At 43.0% G+C, this 22,390-nt stretch overlaps 1 protein-coding gene across 1 annotated transcript in view; it reads right to left on the bottom strand.

Moving 5' to 3' along the window:
* LOC107571974 (C-type mannose receptor 2-like) overlaps nucleotides 1-13,741 on the bottom strand; it is a 35,809-nt gene extending 22,068 nt beyond the window's left edge. The window contains exons 1-3 of the mRNA XM_016258375.1: nucleotides 13,705-13,741; nucleotides 13,276-13,620; nucleotides 884-1,234 (exon numbers count right to left, since the gene is read on the bottom strand). Coding sequence (XP_016113861.1) covers nucleotides 884-1,234; nucleotides 13,276-13,620; nucleotides 13,705-13,741 — 733 coding nt within the window. The remainder of the gene's footprint in view (nucleotides 1-883; nucleotides 1,235-13,275; nucleotides 13,621-13,704) is intronic.
* Nucleotides 13,742-22,390: the final 8,649 nt, after the last annotated feature.

The raw sequence follows: 22,390 nt of genomic DNA on the forward strand, positions 1-22,390 counted from the left end.
ACATACGCTCCCTTCAAACTGGAATCATGGAGGAATATCCGTTAATGTCCACTTCGCAGGGCACTTACAGTCAAATATAACAAATGTATGAAGAAATAAGAGAAACATACAAAATGTGCAGAGGGAAGACTGGAATTGAGAACCGCTGTTCTAGACATGACAAAAATGTTATGCTACAGCACAGCAGCTCTTCTTCTTCGTTTTCTCTGATGCACTAACTCTGCAGCAGCACTTCTTCTTCATCGTCTCGTCTGATGCAGTCACTCAACCAAGCGTTTTAACCACAGCCTCGCCTCTCCCCACCCCCCAACCATTCCAATTTCTGTAGGCGGGTATTATTTGTAAAAAAATTCTAATGAGCCGCTTTGTGATATCACAAAGCCCGGAAAACAAATGCTGTAGTCCAAACGAGCCGTTCGTTGTAGTTCTTGAAAAGGGATTTTTAAAAAACTAAATATCTCCCTTTGGAGTGGACTTTGAGATTTGTAACTTTCTAGAACTTTTTAATGCCCAAACATACACACTACACACTGACTAAAATTAAAAAGTGAGAAAGCATAATAGGACCCCTTTAAACAATTAAAGAATATTAAACATTGTTGTTAGAAAACTTTGATAATATCATATTATGTCATTATAATTATTTTGAGACTTAAGCAAGACTTTTGGACACTTTTAAAACCCAGTAATCAGATTCACTCAGAAGCTATCAAAGAAAAAAAAATCATATATGAGTAAATCAGAAAAATAATGAAATGTGAAAACAGTGAACAAGAAAACACACAAACAATTCACATATCCTTCACTCTTAATATCTGCTGCAGATGAAGTTGAGTTTGTGAGTTTCAGGAAGGCTGTGTGTGTTTTGTGAGGATCTACTCACCATCATGACACACAAAAGGAAACTGGTAAGTGCAAGAGAAGTCATGCCATTGTCCATTAGCTTTCAGTTCGATCACTGCATATTTTTCATCACCTCTGTCTCCATTATCAGGTTGATCAGACTTCCAGTATCTGAATGAGGAGAAACTCTGATCTGACCACTGCCATGAGTCTCTGAACAGACCGATCCAGACAAATGATCCAGATGAGTGATTATCACTAATGATCTTCTTAACCTGTTGATTCTCATTCTGGTTTCTCACACTGACCAGATCAATGTGACTCTGTCTGCAGTATCTCTGAGCGTCTCTCCAATTCATCGTCTGATTGATAAAGACAAGTCCTGTGTTCGCTTTAAGAAAAACAAATGAGAAGTAATTCATGAATTAGTTCGTTCATTATTCTTACGCTGCTTTATGGTTTGGATGTGAACAGGAGCAGCGGTGGAAACATCAGAAACATTACTCAAAGACTTGAGCTGCTTCTACAGCTGGTGATATATTGAATGTTCACAATATTTTCAAGATTTTCAATCTATTGATTTAGTTTTCTTAAATATATCTCTGGAATACTTCTTCCACGAAGAGCTGACAATTATTATTATTTTCTTTTAAGTTGTTTAATTGCACATCGTAAGAAATCACCACATAGGGACAAAATAAATAAATCATAATAATTGGAAAATTGTGTTCAGTGAATGGAGTAATATCTAAATGAATATAGTTGCAGTTGTGTCAGATGAGAATTGCAGAAGGGCAACAGAATTAAAAGCCCAAATACGACCGACTACGCCACCCCAAGTTTGATTACAGGGGAATTACTCTAACAAGAATAAAGCTCACAGGTTCAGTTCAGTGGGGTCAGGTATGAGACACAAATTATACAAAAGATTTGTTTATTTACCAATAATAAAAACACAAAGATGCACTACACAGTACATCACAAACCCTAACAAAAGAATAATATATGAGAATAATTCACAAACGACAATACACATTACAAACGATACACAGCTTGGGGATCGGCATCCAGCTCTTCTCAGGAATAGGTCCCAAAACTCTCCTATCTAGAATAAAGAGAGTTTAAGCACAACAAAATCCACATTCACCACACGTGCACGCAAGCACAGACACACTGCACCTCACTATGTAGCACGGCAATCAGTGAACAATACCACCACCGAGAGTAATAGGAAACAACTCCTAGTCTTTCTGCCGCCCCAATTCTACAAAAAAAAAGAATACACAAACACCAAATCAATCACTAATAGACATACACACATTCCATACACCTGAACACCTTTATCAGACTGTAAAGCTCAAAAAAACAGTCAAGGCTAAAAAGCAAAACCTGTACCGCTTACAAACCGGGTAATATACCAATTGATACTCACAAACAAATGTGCCTGTACTCAAGTATTACATACACATTGAGCATTACCCTTAGCAGGCGGCAACAAATTAAAGAAAAAAAAAACTAACTTTAAATCACACAATTCAACAAAGAAAATTCAGAAAACCCAACATAGTGGTCACTGAAAAGTAGACGTCTGGACATTAATCATAGTTTGAGGATAAATACGCAGCTCAATCCAGTGCAAAACGATAGTCGAATTACACAATGCTTAACACAGACAGTCAGAGAGCAAAGCTTCAATCCGGAAGCAACGGGTTAAACGATCAGTCTATAACCACGAACCGTTGTAGAACCAAGCAAGGCACAATAATAATAATAATAATAATAACTAGTTGCATTTATATAGCGCTTTTCTAGGCACTCAAAGCGCTTTACATTGTCAGGGGGTATCTCCTCATCCACCACCAGTGTGCAGCATCCACCTGGATGATGCGACGGCAGCCATAGTGCGCCAGAACGCCCACCACACACCAGCTTATTGGTGGAGAGGAGACAGAGTGATGAAGCCAATTAACAGATATGGGGATTGTTAGGAGGCCATGATGGTCAGAGGCCAATGGGCAAATTTGGCCAGGATGCCGAGGTCACACCTCTACTCTTTTCGAAAGACATCCTGGGATTTTTAATGACCACAGAGAGTCAGGACCTCGGTTTAACGTCTCATCCGAAGGACGGGTCACAGCACGATTGTCTTAAAGCCCAAGCGGACAGGCGCACCAAGTTTACAACACACACACCCAGAAAGGGGGGGGGGGAAGCAACTCCGCACAACCTGCAGCAATGCCAGCAGTGAATTGAAATTACAGCAGTCTGTCAGCCCACCACAACGCACTCGAGGCGTCAAAAGAAAAACCTGCAAACACATACGAGAAACAAACAAAAAAACAGTTACTAACAAAACACTTACCCCATACACAATGTGCCACAATTAAAAGGCCATACCTCCGTAAATGACGACCGCCGCACAGATTTACACACTTAAGGAACAAGGCACTTGTTTATTACACGCCCTGCATTTCCTCAGTCCACTAAAATGAAAAATAAGGTTCATGTCATCCAAAATAAACAGCCACAAGCCACCGTATCCCTAGCAGCTTACAGCTCTTACCTCTTGGGCACGATACACAGGCAAACAGAACCGGTAACACTTAGATGACGCACATCCTGGTGGCACATGTTTCCCTTTTTATACCGTACTTTAACAAGACTTTCTCCAATTTACTAATTGACTAGTGCTCAACCCCCTATATAATTAATGCATCCTGCCACAGTCTACCCCCCCACTAGTCATCGTCGTCCCGACGATGAAACTTAACTCCAAGGTCATTACTAGTCCCAAGGCCTAAACAAAACCAGAACAGCATTAGACTCCACAATGGAATCCTCACTACCAACCCCCCTACCCACAGGTTGTGGTAGATGATACACGTTAGAATGCTGCCCAGCACCAACACGCCAACACGTTCGACGTGGGACTAAATCAGACGACTCTGAAAAATCAGGATGGGGCAGAGGTGCCTACCCAAAATCCTCCATCCTAGCCTCTTCCGACACTCCTACCACAGGGTCTACAGTGGGTGGGGTAGCCTGAATCACTACCAATGAAAGTGGGTGACCTACAGTGCCCCCTGAAGGAACTCCAGCTACCACAAAGGCCAACTCACCCTCCTCCACCTCTTCCACTCCATCATCAATCACCTCTTGCACTAGAAACTCCACACCAGTAGAGGCATCATCCACTACTCCCGCTTTCTGAACCCGAGGCTCTAATGAAGACCGATGCACATAACGTACTTTACTTGGGTCACCCACTGGAGCCACTGCATACACTGCACCCTCAGGCTCTGGTGCTCGTACTACCTGGTACTCTATGGAACTCCAGATATCCTGTATCTTCCGACGACCTCGAATACCATGCTCCCTTAAATACACTAACTGGCCCTCACTCAAAGGCAGCTCTCACACACGTTGATCATATGCGGTTTTACGACGACTCGCAGCAGCCTGCAAACGTCCCCGAGCACCCTCAAAGGCCACCTGTAACCGTGCCTGATGTTCCTCAACCCACCGATGTACCACCCCGGCTACAGGGTCTATCACGCGGCCAAGCAAAAAATCTACTGGCAACCGAGGCTCTTGTCCAAACATCAAAAAATGGGGCGACTCCCCTGTTGCCTGATGTGGAGTGGTGTTATAACAAAAGAGTCCCAGCCCAGTCTCTTTTACTTCCCACCAGCAATGTTCTCAGTAAATTGTGCAAGGTGCGATTAAACCTTTCACATTGCCCATTGCCGGCCGGGTGATAGGGGGTGCTACGGGACTTAGTCACCTGATAGAGACGACACAACTGCTGTATCAATGCAGACTCAAAATTGCGTCCCTGATCAGAGTGAATCCGCCCCGGGACCCCAAACTTATAAAACCATTCTTCCACTAAAATACGGGCCACAGTTTCTGCACGTTGATCCCAGGTAGGAACAGCTACAGTAAATTTACTGCCCAGAATGTGAGGGCTCCAACATAGTAAAATCAAGGGCTACAATCTCATTTGGCCGTGAGGCCAACAAATGCCCCATATAGCTACGAGATACAGGAGCAATGTCTTTGGCCAACTGGCACCGCTCGCATTCTTGAACCCAACGAGCAGTATCAGCCAACACCCCTGGCCAGTAACACCGCTGGCGAACCAATTCCAGGGTGCGCTCGATACCCTGATGTCCATGCTGTTGGTGCAACAGTGCAAGTATTTCAGACCTCAAAGCCATGGGCAACACTAACTGCAATACCACTTATCCACCATCTGGGCGTAAAATCTTACGATACAAGCAGCCTTCCTCTTCTACCAACCGGTCCCATTGTTGAAGAAGCACCAGCGCAGGCTTGGTCAAACATTTCCGCTCTATTGGTCCTGGACGCTGAACTTTCCTCCAGAATTCCAGGACTTGCCTAATAACTGGGTCTGCCTCTTGGATTAGACTTACATCTACCGCGGAACCGCTCGGCAATGCCTGCATGGCACTCGACGTTACTGGCGCCTCACACTCTCTAGTCACTGCTCGCTGCAACACTTTGGGAACTGTCACACCTAACGCCCCACTGTATTCCTGGCCAACGGGATTCTGCCTTGACAGGGCATCGGCATTCTGGTTACACATAGGTAGCAGTATTACGCTCCGTTGGCCTAAGGCTACTACTAGCGTATGCAACCGGTCGAACCCTACCGTCAACCTCCTGAGATAATACTGCACCCAAACCAGTGTAACTAGCATCCACTTCCAATATAAATGGACTTGCAAAATCTGCGTACGCCAGAATCGGGGCAGTAGTGAGCTTACACTTAAGAGCTTGAAAAGCTTCCTCACACTGCTCAGACCATACCTCAATCAATTCCCATCGGTCTCTTTTACTCGACTTACCCCCGGTTAACTCTGCCACTAACTTATGTAAAGGGGTAGCCAGTTTGGCAAACCCCTCCACAAAACGCCGATAATAGCTAACGAAACCCAAAAAGGTCCGCAGCTCTGGCACAGTCACTGGATGCGGCCACCGAGCCACCGCCTCTATCTTACCCGGGTCCGTTGCTACACCCCGAGCGGATATAACATGTCCCAGGTAACGTACTTCCTCCCTAAAAAACGCACACTTCTCCAACTTCACCTTAAGGCCCTCGATTTGTAAACAACTCAACACCACTCTCAGCCTCTGCAGATGTTGTTGCACTGATGAGGAAAACACAATTATATCATCAAGATATAACAACATAGATTGATGTCTCTGGTCCCCAAACAGCCGTTCCATTAAACATTGGAATGTACTGGGTGCATTACAGAGGCCGAAGGGCATTCTATTCCATTCAAAAAGCCCAAAGGGCATGCAAAAGGCAGTCTTCGGTCTGTTAGATTCAGAGACAGGGACCTGATTATAACCGCTGGCCAGATCTAATGTCGAAAACCAACGGGCCCCTGTCAATGAATCTAACGTCTCCTCAATTCGAGGCAACGGAAACGCGTCCTTTCGAGTTTTTGCGTTAAGTTGACGGTAGTCTACGCACATGCGTAGACTACCGTCTTTCTTCTTAACCAATACAATTGGTGACGCGTACGGACTACAACTTTCTCGAATCATCCAGTAGCTGATTAATATGAGTTTTTACCAATTCGCACTCTGATGGAGGGATTCGCCTATAACGCTGTAGAACCGGAACGTCGTCGAGCAAAGGAATCTCATGAGAGAGAAGGTCTGTGCAACCCAAATCCCCCTCATGGGCAGAAAACACATTCTGAAACTCACAAAGAAGATCTTTAACACACCCCCTGTTCATCCGATGTTAATCCACTTAAATCAACTGACTCAATTTGTGCAGAGACCGCCATACCTGGGACCCCACAAGAGGCCACCTGAGCAATAACTGATGGAACTTCAGTCACACCCTCAGATAGATTCCCCAGATACACCTCTGTCAACTTACCTACAACTGTGGTAGGATAAAGCACCACATCCACGGTGCCAACATTAACCAGGGGCACACACACAGTGCCCCCTGCTACATGGACCAAGGCCGGAGAAGCAAGCAAACCTGCCGGCAGTCCGGTCTCTGGGGGCTCAAATAGCACAACATTACCCACATATGCGGCTGAACACGTTGCTGCCACCAACTTCATGGTACCTCCCGGAATGCGGCACACTGCACGCCCCCGCACCCTTACATCACCCCCACGCATAGGAACTCTAAACGTCTGTTGGCAATGTTGAAAGGCCCGAGAGATATTGGAATCGTGCGTCACGACCGATAATTCAAATAAAGCGGGACCATATCGCCTGAAGAGCTCCCGGTAACAACGACTGAGCACGTTCATCCCCAGAATCCCCGGGACATTCGTGCACCAACCACCGGGAGGATCTCGGACGACAAGGACCCCGCATCCACAAATCAGATCACCGCAAAATTCGACATCCAGTTCCATATAGCCAATGTATGGAATTCCCAGCCCATTAGCTGCCCGAAGCTGCTGCCAATGACACGACTGTAACCGATCCTGGCCCCATGGCTGGAATTGCTGTTGAAAACAACTCTCGGTAATAGTAGTCACCATGGAGTCAGTATCGATTAAACAGGGCACAGGAACCCCCCCCCCCCCATACTCACAATAAGATGTGGACAAGAGGAAACCAAGCGTGGTGCAAATTTCTTCCGATTAAACACATAAGAGCCGACCATATTCCCTACCGAGCTGTGGCCCAACAGCCCGGTGGGCACTAGTTTCCCGACGGCTGCAATCCGTGCGGCTGCCCCAATTCACCAGAGGAAGAATCCGCAAAAGGCCGTCGCGGAGAGTGAGGGGTTCGTCGCTCCCCATCGCACTCCCGAGCAAAATGCCCTGGTTGCTGGCACCGCCTACAAATCATTCTATCCAAACGAGGGGAGCGACCACGAGTGTAAGAGTTTAGATTTTGTGCAATGGTTTGAGTAAGGTTATCTAACTGCTGCTGCTGTTGACACAGCAGCTTCCGTAGCTCATCTAATTCGGACGACTGGTTCCCTTGACTTGACCCAACGCCCACACCCAAATCACCTCGCACCCCATACTGAATCCCACTCACCAGAGGGACCGAATGGCTTCGACCCCGTACACCACCCAGCGTTCCCTCGCATTCCCATCTAAGGGCCTCCCCACGGACTTCCAACAACGTTGCAGTGGGCTGACGTCGGACAAACTGCTTAAGCTCCCTATGGAGAGCACTATCCAAGACACACTCAACAAATTGATCCCTTAACACGGTATCGGCATTTGGAATGGCATATGGGGCTCGACTTTTAACTTTCTCCAATAAGCCCAATAAAGCCAAGGATAATTCTAATAATGTTTCACCCTCTTGCTGTCTTCGAGAAAAAAAACACTTCTTGGAGGGCTACATATGATTCTGAGCACCCATACAAATCACGCAATGCCAAAATAATCTTATCCGGATCGCACTTTTCAGATTCAGGCCAATATTTAATTTCCTCACGAGCCTCTCCTTCAAGATCAAATAAGAAGAAGGCTTGGTCTACTCGGGACATCTGATGCAAACGCATACACGCCTGGGCTTCTTCCACCCATTCATTAATGCTAACGCCGCTTCTACCATTAAATTTAGGACAACGTCTCTCCCGTGGTATAAAAACAAGTCGTTCCGCCGCACCAGCACTCGCTGACTGTGGCGTCACCGGTGGTACTACATTAGCAGAAGCTGCGCCAGGATCGGGCACCCCAACAGGTACCCGGTCCTGCCGCAGTCGCTCATTTTCTGCCCTTAGTTGGGCCACTAAGTCCCTCATATCCTGCAATTCCTCCTCCATTATCTAAACACTAAAAATGCTTACCAAACACCAGACCATCTACTGAACAGTCACCACGGTCAAAAAAAAAAAAAAAAAAAAACCCCAACAAAAAAAACTAACTTCTAATCTGTGTCTCAACCTATAACAGCACCGATCCTGTCGACTATGCTAAATGTGGCAGATGAGAATTGCAGAAGGGCAACAGAATTGAAAGCCCAAATACGACCGACTACGCCACCCCAAGTTTGATTACAGGGGAATTACTCTAACAAGAATAAAGCTCACAGGTTCAGTTCAGTGGGGTCAGGTATGAGACACAAATTATACAAAAGATTTGTTTATTTACCAATAATAAAAACACAAAGATGCACTACACAGTACATCACAAACCCTAACAAAAGAATAATATATGAGAATAATTCACAAACGACAATACACATTACAAACGATACACAGCTTGGGGATCGGCATCCAGCTCTTCTCAGGAATAGGTCCCAAAACTCTCCTATCTAGAATAAAGAGAGTTTAAGCACAACAAAATTCACATTCACCACACATGGACGCAAGCACAGACACACTGCACCTCACTATGGAGCACGGCAATCAGTGAAGAATACCACCACCGAGAGTAATAGGAAACAACTCCTAGTCTTTCTGCCGCCCCAATTCTACAAAAAAAAAGAATACACAAACACCAAATCAATCACTAATAGACATACACACATTCCATACTCCCAAACACCTTATCAGACTGTAAAGCTCAAAAAAACAGTCAAGGCTAAAAAGCAAAACCTGTACCGCTTACAAACCGGGTAATATACCAATTGATACTCACAAACAAATGTGCCTGTACTCAAGTATTACATACACATTGAGCATTACCCTTAGCAGGCGGCAACAAATTAAAGAAAAAAAAACTAACTTTAAATCACACAATTCAACAATGAAAATTCACAAATTCACAAATTACAGCAGTCTGTCAGCCCACCACAACGCACTCGAGGCGTCGAAAGAAAAACCTGCAAACACATACGAGAAACAAACAAAAAAACAGTTACTAACAAAACACTTACCCCATACACAATGTGCCACAATTAAAAGGCCATACCTCCGTAAATGACGACCGCCGCACGGATTTACACACTTAAGGAACAAGGCACCTGTTTATTACACGCCCTGCATTTCCTCAGTCCACTAAAATTAAAAATAAGGTTTGTGTCATCCAAAATAAACAGCCACAAGCCACGTATCCCTAGCAGCTTACAGCTCTTATCTCTCGGGCACGATACACAGGCAAACAGAACCGGTAACACTTAGATGACGCACATCCGGGTGACACATGTTTCCCTTTTTATACCGTACTTTAACAAGACTTTCTCCAATTTACTAATTGACTAGTGCTCAACCCCCTATATAATTAATGCATCCTGCAACACAGTGTTCATCTTGATACCAAATTGTTTTATGTTTTAATGAAGTGTTTTTTCCTACATGGACTAAACTTGAGTTAATCTACAAAACGTCTCAGTTTATGTATGTAACCAATGTTCCCTGAGAAGGGAACGAGACACTGCGTCCTCTAGGGGTCGCTATGTGGAACGCCTTTGGCGTGACCGGTCTCTGAAGCATATAATTAAAAACACGACAGCCTATGACGTCACCACCAGCACGACCACAGTATAAAAGGGCGCCGGTAGAACATGTAATACGCTTCTTCGTCTGAAGCTTACGTCCGAAGCATGGCGAGGAGACTAGAGGATGCAGTGTCTCGTTCCCTTCTCAGGGAACCATGGTTACAAATGTAACCTGAGACGTTCCCTTCTCAGGGAACTTTGAACTGCGTCCTCTAGGGGTCGCTATGGGGAACGGTATACCCACGCTGCCATGCTGAGAGGAGTGCATGCCAATACCACAGCGAGCACTAAGTACCAACACAACAAGTCAAAGGAGCTGCCCCTAGGACGTTTGACGGCTGTCAGTGACATAACCCCCTATGGCCAAAGGCCTGAGCTGTGCACCAAACTTACCTGTAAGGGCTGGCTTGTATAAAGCCCGAGCCCAGGGCAAAGCTCAAGACTGGAATCAAAAAATAACCAAGGATTCCTTTAAGGGGATAAGGCCGAGTATCAGGGCTGCTTACAAACCCATATCCTGGCCTGTCAAATAGAGACTACCTCCTGCTCTAAGAACGAGCTACCGAGGATTTCAAGATACCCAAGGAAACTTAGTAGTAACACCCTGTCTTGAAAGTGAATATGCGGAGAGTGGGGCCCAAGAACCAAGAACAGAGCCAACTCAGAGAAAGGGGAAGAGAGCAACAACACCTCACCCTTACCATAAAGGCTTTAAAAGAAGGTGCACAAAGGCTGGTGTGCACACTTACCATAGATATGGATTTAGAAATACCGTAATGAACCAACGGTTGAGTGGAGCCCAAGGTAAAAAACCGGTGTAACCCTTACCATTCATGATTTTAGAAAGTGCGCAAAATTCCCTAGCATGCACATTTACCACAATGTGGATTTTAAAAAGTGCACAGAAGCTGAGGGTTTGCACTTACCATAGCATGGAATTAGAAACACAGAACCTGTCCACTAGACAGGTCTAGACCCTACGTGACTGGCCCGCTCAAGGAGTAACAATAATTCAGTGGGAGGCCACATGCTCAGAGCACATCTCATAGAAAAACCCTCCATGTGAGGGGAGAATCACCAACTCAACCAAAAAAACAGTCACCTCAAACTGGGAGCAGCATGCTCATAGGTGACCCTCTAAGTGAGGGGAGCACTGCTAAACTCGACCAAGAAAAAGAGCAGCGTAACAGGCAGGCCAAAGGAGACCTAACAACCTGAGGCTGCTGCTAAATGGATCTCCAAGGAGCGGAGGACCCAATGAGAGGAGACCTCAGACGCTCAATTGGGAGCGGCGTGCTCAAATGTAACCCTCTAAGGTGAGGGGAGCACTGCTAAACTCACCAACAAAGAGAGCAGCCTAACAGGGAGGCAGAGAGAAGCCTAACAACCTGAGGCTGCTGCTCAATGGCTCCAAAGAGAACCCATTAACGCATTCATGCATGAAGAGCTACTGCTTCTCGGAGCCGAATCACTCAGGAAGGGTTTCCGCAGAAACACATCTCACTTATACCTCAGGGAACGCAGCGTACTCAAGCCCACTAGCGTGTCCTGGCCGGGGCAGCTTCTTAAAGCAAACACCTAGCTAGGACATCAGGGAGCACATCACAAAGCATTATACTCCGATAAATGCTTACTCGAATGGAGAACCCGCGGGTCCTGAAGTTGCAGCGTTATACTGCGGAAAAACTCGTAAGTGAATTAACATAAACTAGCAATAGATAGATAGATGAGATGAATCTCGCTCCTGTGCAGACTCAAGCTCACGGGGCATCATCTGAAGGCAAAGCCCAAAGAGCCCTTCTGCTTAGTGGCACGGAGAGCAAGATATGTTGGTGCAAAGCAACTCAGCCACCTCATCATATTGATACACTCCTATGAGAACAAAAGGAAATTAATGATAGGGAGAAATTTCCTGTCAGGTCCTTTCCCTGTTCTACCCATCAACCGCGAATCGCGGCAATGGGCAGCCAATTCTCACCGCAACCGCAACGCGTAGCACGCATTCAGCTCCCGTGGGAGCTAAACATGCTCCGTCCAAGCACTAGATTACCTTGGAAATCAAGCGAGAATGACAACCTCTGCCACGAATGCGTCGCTATTCCTGCGAGAGGCGAAAGCACTCATGCAAATGCTATCTACAAACTCGGGTAAATGGTGAAGTACTCACCCCTCAGTAGTCTTGTGAATGCATCACGATGAGCACAAGCTGTCTCCTCATGAGACGAGCGCATTCAATTCATGCTTATCCCTCACAAGAAACAAGCAATGAATGCAGAGCGCATGCAACTCCCTCAAGAGCTTAATGCGCTTGCTCTTTACCACACACACACACAGAGAATGTGAGCCGTGTGAAACTGCGGATATCAGAGCAAAGCCTCTGCCGGGAAAACATGCATTCCTAGGCATGCTTAACATAAACAAACGGTCATAGTGAAGACGAAGAAGAGGATGACGTGTTCTACCTGCGCCCTTTTATACTGTGGTCGCGCCAGTAGTGACGTCATAGGCTGTCGCCGGCCAATATCATTGTCTTATTTAGATGTATGCTTCAGACACCGGTCACGCCAAAGGCGTTCCCCATAGCGACCACTAGAGATGCAGTTCGAAGTTCCCTCGGAAAGGAAATTAAGCTCTTCCATGTTTGTTTTGAGTTACTGAAGGCTGAAAATATCAAGTAGTATCAACTCTAGTCACTGCTGTATGTTTATGAATATTATAAGATCTTTACTATCCATATCAATCACTTTCTCACATTCTCTTTTTTTCTCTCGAATATTTTCTCTATAGTCTCTTTAATTGTAGGTTCCCACTGTGACAAATTACCCCATAGTGAGATAACAAAAGATGAATGAAGTATTTTTTTTTCTGGAAATGTTTGTGTCTATACAGAAATTGACAATGTTAAAAGTGTGACAAATATCCACAGTCTTGTGTATATTCATTATCAAATTAAAAATCACAAAAATTTGTTATTTCGTCCATCTATGCAGGGTTTTTGTCATTTTAAATAGCCACACTCACTGTTGTTGCAGATGAAAGGTCGGGTATCATTACATGGCAAATCATGCCATTCTCCATTTTTCATCACAGCACAATAATCTCTGCCTTTTAGTTGTCCAGTAGCCCAGTTCAGATAGAGCGCAGGTTCACCTGAAGACCACTGCCATTCATCATGCAGCCCAATCCAAACAAACTCAACACGTCCATCATTCACACTCTTCTTCAGCTCATTCATGTCGTTCATGTTGTCAACGGTGGCCAGATCTGTGTAATTCTCTCTGCAGTATCTCTGAGCTTCAGTCCAGGTCTTCCTCTCATTTATAAAGTGATACTGACGCTGAACACATTCAGATATGGAGCAGAGAGCTGTGAAAGAGAGGCTTTGCTTTGATGCTTTTCATAACAGACCTAATGAAACTAGAAACCATGAATAAATCCACAAACACTCACCAATGAGAAGTATAATGAAATATAGAGTTTGCTCCATTTCTGAATAAAACATGATCAGGTAATTAAAAAAAATATATATATATTTAATCAAATTAATTTAATGTAATTAATTTTAATTAAGCAGCATTACATGATTAACAGTCATAAAGACAATATTAACATCTAAACAACATCAAAAATCTAATTTTGTTAAAGAATGAAGTTGAATGAGTTGTTCTTACTTTAGAGGTCGTGTGTTTCTGTCCTGAGTCTGATGTTTCTGTCTGCAGCTTTAAACTATGTGATTATCATGTCTGCTCTCATTCCTCATTTAGCATGTCATTTTATTGTTTTATTGCTCTAAAGTTAATTTTCATATTTCACTTCCTCTTTTTTGTGTATCTGTCCATCTCTTTCCACTTATTTGCATATTGAAATCTGTCAGTCAGTATCAGTCAACAGGAGTATGGACTTCAATCAAACAATTATGTACACATTAACATTAATATTTCATATTTTAACATTCACAACTAAACAGCTGCTTAAATGTTATTTATGGGCCACATTTTATTTTGTCTGGTGCTGAAACGAACACCCCACTAATGAGCTGATTGACGAGGGTTGAGTTAGTTAGTGAAGACAAGTGATTCTGGTTACTGAGAGCCTTTAAAAACCCTCTGTTTGAGGCTCCAGTCAAAGAGAAAGAAACGTGTGAGATGAAGGAATGAGTGTAATTACTGAGCGAGACTGTATTAAGAGACCGATCAAGAGTATTAAAAAAGAGCAAATAAAGAGAAAGGTTCTGTCTTCTTTTGAGTGAAACCTTGTTACTTTTTAGAATTTGTTTCTTTGTGAAAATTCTTATTTTGTTTTTGTTTCATTCTCCTGGGATCTGTTTCAATAAGGAGGTTCAACGAACTCAGAGTTGACTTACCCTGAGATGGGAAGCTCTGAGTTTTCGGGTTCAGAACAGCTGAATTGAGTTTGTTCAATCAACTCTGAGTATGTTGACTCTGAGTTTAGCGCGTACATCACGACTATGAAAAGGTAAAAAGTGGCAGAACAGTAAGCTAGTGAACTAATATTAATTTTCATAGTATCTAAAAAAATTAAAAATGAAGTATAAAAACATAATTCAATCAGGTAAAGCTTTTAAGCATAAAAGGTTCATGGGTGTAGGCTACATGTCTTCACAAACGTATTAAAAGTGACATATTAGGGCCTTTCGCACCGCAGGAACCTTTTCATAGTACCAGAACTAATTGTGGAACTACCCACTTTTCGGCGTGTTCGCACCGCCGGAACTGGGAGCGATTTTAGTACCGGACTGCCTTTTTCGAGAACCAAATTAGCTCCTACTCCGGAGCAGGGTCTAACCAGCACAACTGGTACTAATCGTGACGTAAGTAGACATTGATTGGCCAAACACCTTTGAAAACGCCCTCACCCGCCATGATTTAAAACGCCGTGCAAACATACTTTAACCATGTCAACTTATTTCGCAAGTATGGAGAACAGCGATAGATGGACGGACGCTGAAGTGCAGGCACTTGTACCAAATGTAGCACTGCCAGTTGTCGTTGGAGATTCTTAGTCCTCCTTTCTGCGTTCTTTCAATCGCTTTACATATACATCGACTTTCCATGTCCACTGTGAAACCCGCGAGACACAACAAAAACACAGCTCTGATCACAGCGTCCTGCATCCTCCTGGTGTTTATTGTTGTTCTTTGTTTCTGTTGTTGAACGCTGCGCACAAATGACGTCGCTGTCGACCGGCTTACATCACTTCTTAGTACACACTGTCGGTGTGAATGCAACCCTTTAAATGGTACTGGGAAATAGTTCACGCAAAATCGTCCCAGTACTTTAGTACCGTACGTTTAGTTCTGGAACTAAAGCGGTGCGAAAGGGCCTATTATGCCCCTTTTTACAAGATGTAAAATAAGTCTCTGATGTCCCCAGAGTGTGTATGTGAAGTTTTCGCTCAAATTATCCCACATATAATTTTCCATAGCTTGTTGAAATTGCCACTTTTAGGGTATGAGCCAAAATTTGAGTTTTTGTGTTTGTTCCTTTAAATGCAAATGAGTTGGTGCTCCCGCCTCCCTTTTCAGAAGAGGGTGGTGCTTCAAGATATCATGTTCCAGCATGCCAATGCTGACCTTTGCAAAGAAACATTCCACTATTAGTACAAGCCTGTTTTCTTTACAGAAAACGTACTCGGTTTAAAAGTCAGTCATCTGATTGTACTGTGCTGTAAATGCGCGTTTGTGAATGACACAGGCGGGGAGCACGGTGCGATTAAAAATAACGACATCGCTGTTGTCACTGTGTCTTTGTGTGCTATCACAAACATTATCTTTTTATATTTATATTTACTTGTGATTTTGAGCTCGACAAATTTAAGCTGTTGACTTCACATTGGTTTCATATGCAATTTTTAACTACCACATTCCTATTTACGATCATTCTGGTAGCACGTGAAGACAGCATCAGTGAAAACAATGTGTGAGACAATGGTGGCTTTAGCTGTAATTGATCCCTCTTTCAGAAGCAAACTTTGCACAACTCCAGTGCTGAACTGGCCCTCGTATGTGAGGCAGTCCGGCATAAAAAAGATTGACACAAGCATATAGGAAATTAAATGTAACCACTGTGTCCTCAGCGGCTCAGATGGAGGGAGTCTATGGAGACTCCTATGTTCATTTGTGCATCCCGAAACACATCACTTACACGACACAACATGTAATGTCTCTTTGGCGCTGACATTGTATCTCCAGCAGCTACAGCAAGAAAACAGTAATGGCAGACTGCGAAACAAATTTAAGTGTATTTTTCTTATTTTGCAAATTATCTGCCAATGGGGTAAGAAAAATAATCTTGTTTCCGTTTGCATTAAGATATTTTTTCTTCTTTTTAAGTAAAATGTACTTAATTTAGATTCCAAAATACTCAATAAGAAATTCATTTTTGCAGCGTAAATGAATAAATTAGGTATTTAAACATAGATTACACTTTTAAAAGGAGGAGGAGACCAAAGAAAACCTGCTCCTGACCAGGTTATGTTCACAGTATAAATTACCATGGTAACTGACTCTGAGTATAAGTTACCTCTCTTTCAGAAACAGGCATGACTTACCCTGCTTTCTCGGGTTTGAAATACCTCCCATTCTGAAACGTAAAACACAGTTTCCCTCACTTCTGGGTTAACATACTCTTTTAACTTTTCACTTAACCTCCTTTCTGAAACGGGCCTCTGGTGTTTACTGTTTCTTTGTTTATAAAACATGAATATGTTTGCATACATACACATCCTCATCATTCATTTGCTTATGTCCTCACCACATTTAGACATTCAGGCAGGACAATATTTACATCTCTGATATGAAACAGGAGAATAAACAGTGGGTTTTATTGTGTTTCAGTCTTATTCATATGTTTTATTGCAATGACAGGAAAGTTACACTGTAACTGTGTCCCAATTCAGAAGCTGCATCCTTCAAAGTCCATGAAGGTCAAAGTGTCCATTGTTAAATGAGACGGTCTACAGAGGGTTTCCTGTTCCCACCCTCCACTCGTGTCGCCTAGCAACTGCATGACTGCTGTCATCAGTACACAGCGGAGACGTTTCTGTCAGACTTTTATACATATAGAGATGGAGCCACATTTTTTTCAGGTAAAGTAAGTTTGGTTCAACTGTTCTCTCAATCGAGGTCTTTCAATCCAGAGCTCCCTCCATGAAAAAACTGTACGCCTTGAAGTGGAAGCTTTTCACTTCTTGGTGTGGAGACCGTCAGCTCGACCCAGTTAACTGCCAAGTTGGTACAGCGCTGGAGTTCCTGCAGGCCCGTTTCTCCACAGGATTGACTCACTCCACCCTGATGGCCATTGCGGCCATTGCGGCCTACCACGCCCCTCTCGGTGGCCAGTCAGTGGGCAGACACCCCCTAGTTACAAATGTCCTCCACGGTGCGCTGAGGCCCCTGATACGATCTTGTGTCCCCGTGGGACCTGGCTGTGGTGTTAGAAGCTCTCTGTAGGCCTCCCTTTGAGCCTATTGAGGAGATCTCTGATCACCATCTCACTATAAAGACTACATTTCTTCCGGTCGATATCTTCTCTCAAGAGAGTTGGGATCTGCAGGCCCTCTCAGTGGCCCCTTCCTACCTAGACTATGCGCCTGGTCTGGCTAAAGCTTTCCTCTACCGTCGAGCGGGTTTTGTACTTAAGGTCCCCTTTTCTACACCACGGCCTGTCATACTCCAGGCCTTCTGTCCTCCTCCCTTCCGGGAGCCCGACCAGCAGAAGCTTAATTGTATGTGTCCAGAGCTACTCTGTGGAGAAAGGCGGACCAACTGTTTGTGTGCTATGGCCCCCCTAAGAGAGGTCTTCCTGCTACAAAACAGACCCTCAGCCGGTGGATAGTGGATGCCATTTCAATTGCTTATGAGTCCTCTGATCTCCCCTAGCCTCTGGGGGTCAAGGCTCATTCGACTAAAAGTGTGGCGGCCTCCAAGACCTTTTTGGCAGGTGTTTCTATGCAGGACATCTGCAATGCTGTGGGTTGGTCACGCCCCTAATGTTCGTCAGGTTCTATGACCTAGATATGCGAGCCACTCAGGGCTCTTCTGTTCTCTCGCCCTAGCTGTGCTCTTCCACACTAGGCAGGAATTTTAAGTCTGGCGGGGTAGGCATACTCGTCCCCATAGCGTTTTTGGATGCAGCTCAAGTTCCTAAAGGGGAACGTCTCCAGGTTACGCATGTAACCCTAGTTCCCAGAGCTACGTCACCCCGCCCGTGACGTCTCGCCCATCCATTGGACTGATTACACACGTGATTCAGAGCACGGTCACGCTAAAGGCGTTCCTATAGCGTTTTCGGACGCAGCGTCTCGTTCCCTCGGGGGAACTAGGGTTACATGCGTAACCTGGAGACATGTTTGCCTAATTTTTGATGAGTTTGAGTGACAGCTGTTTTAGGTAATCAGGCTGTCTCAGGCATGTCGCTTCTGTGAATTCACTGTGTTCACCCATTCAGTTAGCCTATAATTTGCAACTGTGTGTTAGAAAATGCTAGAAAAACTGCAGCAATGCATAATTATGTAAAAAAGGACTTTTAAAAACTTGCACTGATGAGGGAGAAAACCCATCCATCTTCCTCAAGTAATGGTAAGACTTTTCAGTTCCATGGCTGGCTGATCCGGTTCTTTCTGTAAAGCGGGAACACACTACTGTCAGGCCGATTATGAATGTCATTTGGGCGCAGTCAGTGTTTTCAGTCATGTAAAGTCATGTAGTGTGCGGTGTCTAAATAATGTAAAGGAGTCATATGATGCGATTAAAATTTTTCCTTTCTCTTTGAAGTGTTACAAGCTCTTGGTGCATAAAGAAGATCTGTAAAGTTGCAAAGACTAAAGTCTCAAATCCAAAGAGATATTCTTTACAAAAGTTAAGAGTCAGCCACGCCTACCTAAAACGGCTCGTTCTAACACTCTCCCACATGTCTACATCACGATGTGGGAATATTTGCATAACGCCGCCCAAATGTTCACGCAAAGAAAGAAGGCGTAACTTTTATTCTCGCTGTAGTATTGTTGCGGCTGCCGACATGCCGTGGAGACGCTGCGTTTCGTTATGAAAGCGAAACTACTTTGTTTGGTCTTCCAAAAGAGGACGATATCTGCTTCGTCATGCCTGGAGCTGATCCGTGCTGGTCGCTGAGGAAATACATCAACTCCGCGCTGTAGATCGCCAGATCGGCTTTCACCGTGGACGAAGCAGAGTCCAGCCCGGGGTCGTCACATGGGATTGCCACAAGCCCGCCTGCCGCTCCTTCGTCGAATCCGCCGGCCGCGCCGTTCTCAAGCCCACCGGCCTCTGCTCACTCAGCCCGCCGGCTGTTCCTCACTCTAGCCCCCGGCCGCCGCTCACTCTAGCCCGCCGTGTGTGATGTTGTGTTTCGTTGTGAAAGCGAAAATACTTTGTTTGACCTTCCAAAAGAGGACACAACTAGAAATCAGTGGTATTCAGATGTGTGCAGCACATTTTATGAAGGACTGTTTCCTGATCCTGGTAGAGTAGACTACAATGCCGGCTGTTCTGACTCACAGACCGTAAGTACGTTTTCATTTTAAGGATGCTGCTGCCAGTCTTCCTCACAAAGATTATTTTTTATAAATTGTGTGACTGACGCGGGCGACTTACTGCACCTGTTATCAAATATGTAGGTCTATTAATTTAAATAAAGAATTAACAAATAAAAAAAATCACAAACATGACATTTATTAATAAACTAATTTTATACACATTAGTTATAGGCCTATATAGGCTAATATAGCCTATTTGAAGAAATAGTATGATGAAGAAATACAGTGCCTTGAATAGGCTACATTTATGTAGAATGATGAAATGAAAATTAAAAATATACAAGTACAATTTAAATGACTTCTGTTTTGGAATAAATAAAGCCATATTTAATTTTCGTTCTAACTGTTACTCAGGTTTTGTATGTGGACAGGTTGTAGCTACTGTAATCTACAACAGTATTTAGGGATTGGGGCTCTTGTGAATGATTTTAGGTTGTGTGGACAATGGGCACGTTCGTGACGGTGACAGAGATGTGGTAGTTTTACTATGCGTGTCTTCCACTGTGTTCAATGGTTTAGTTTTCAATAGGATCGAAGAAAAGAAGACTGAAATGACATAAATATATTCACTCCGACTCCGTAGTGCCCGCTCACATTTGCCCAGGCCCGCCCAAAAATACAATTCTGCCTACGCCACTGCTTCTAATCATCCTACTACTTGTCCGCTTGATCCTATTCCATCTCATCGCCTTCAAGCCATTTCTCCTTCACTTGTACCTGCACTCATTCACATCATTAAATCAACACAAAATGTATTGGTTATACTACAATCACAAAATAAATGGGCAGCACAAGACCACAAAATTAGAAAATGTAATCAATATCAAGCTATCTACAGGTAAATTAATTAAACCTCTTGCTCATAGTAGTAGTTGCTCAAGTAGCCGCAACAACATACAGAGATCCTTACAAATAAATAATTTAATAAACCTCATATCATACTCTTCAGTTACATGAACAATTTCATGATAAAATACAAACCAGTATAAATGTATATCTAATGGTGAGTATATGATGCCCTTTGACCCCTCACAAAATTCAGTTAGCAATTAAGTTCGTAAACGCCACAAACACATGTGCATGTTTACTTAGCTATCTACATGGGGACATTACATATAATTATATTGATTTTCTATACAGATAGTTATAGATTTAACTGCATTTTTACAATTAAAAGCATATATTTTTTAATTTAATAATAAAAAATAAAAATAATAAAGATGAGGACGTCCCTAAACTGAGGTTTTGGGAGATTTTTTTCAGGTTTATCTCTTTTTTTTGGGGTGCATATTTGTCCCCAAAATATGGTTACACACACACAAACATGTTGAAATAATTTGTAAATGCAAAGCATACATTAATGAAGAATATATATGAACTATATAAACAGACATCTGAGGAAAACCTTTCTGCCTTTTAACCATCAGGTGTGATTGCCTGCCCTTACGAAAAATAAGTTTATTCAAGTGTGCTATTAGTATACTTCTTTTAAACTAAAAATAGGAAAGTATACTTTGTCTACTTTTTATGTACTTCTCAGAAATATACTTAAAATGACATTTAAGTATACTTGACTTATACTTAGAAAAAGTCTAAATATATTTTAGCTATAATTGTGCTCCTAGAATCCATGTTTTCATTGGAAGAAAGAAGAAACCGAAACAACAGATGCTTCCATATGTTTTCTAACACGATCATCAGGCATAAAACAGTATCAAAACTGTGTAACATTATGGAATAAAATGTCGACCAATGAAGAGGTAATAATGACTGTCAAGCTTTGGGGTGTTGATCAACTCCATCTACGTTTTGATTATCATTCCAATTCATAGTCTTTTTTCAGCTTTTTGTTCAAAATGTTGTTTATTTCATTATTTTTTATTTATGAAACTTATCCACATTCAAGTGTTTAAAAAAAGAATGCATGAAGCTAGAATAAAATGTTTTTGTTTACAAGCAGATACCCTGTTCTTTTGATGTTTTGTATTTTCAGATATTCATGTAACAAAATATATACAAATTAATACCTAAATAGGGACATAGTAGTATACTTAAAGTATGATGTAAAGTTCACTTAAAGAACATTTTACGAGTAAACTTGCAGTATAAAACTACTAAACTAGTAGTTTACTGAGACTATACTTCTAAGTGTACTAAAAATGCTACTACAAGTATTTAATTAGTAAACTATCAGTATACCTAGAAGTTCACTTTTAGTATAGTTGCAGTACAAACTGAACGTTTTGATGTAAACTAGTTGTGTACTCAAAGTTTACTACTGTTATACTTAAAAGTATACTTTTATATACTAGAAAGTGGGCCAATTTAGTCCTAAGGAGTATTGAAATAGTACACTTACAAGTATACTACTAGTACACTGATATTTGTATACTTACTACATAAAGTATACTTAAAAATATACTTGAACTTTACTTAAGTATACTTACTAAAATAAACTTGAAGTATACTACTTTTTGGTAAGGGTGCTGAGACTGAAATTGTTCAAATGACTACTTTACAAAATGAAGAATGAAAATGAAGTTAAAGGAAGTGAGCACAC

Source organism: Sinocyclocheilus grahami, unplaced genomic scaffold (assembly GCF_001515645.1).
Source record: "Sinocyclocheilus grahami isolate Dianchi unplaced genomic scaffold, SAMN03320097.WGS_v1.1 scaffold1675.1, whole genome shotgun sequence".
In the NCBI taxonomy this organism is placed as follows: domain Eukaryota; kingdom Metazoa; phylum Chordata; class Actinopteri; order Cypriniformes; family Cyprinidae; genus Sinocyclocheilus; species Sinocyclocheilus grahami.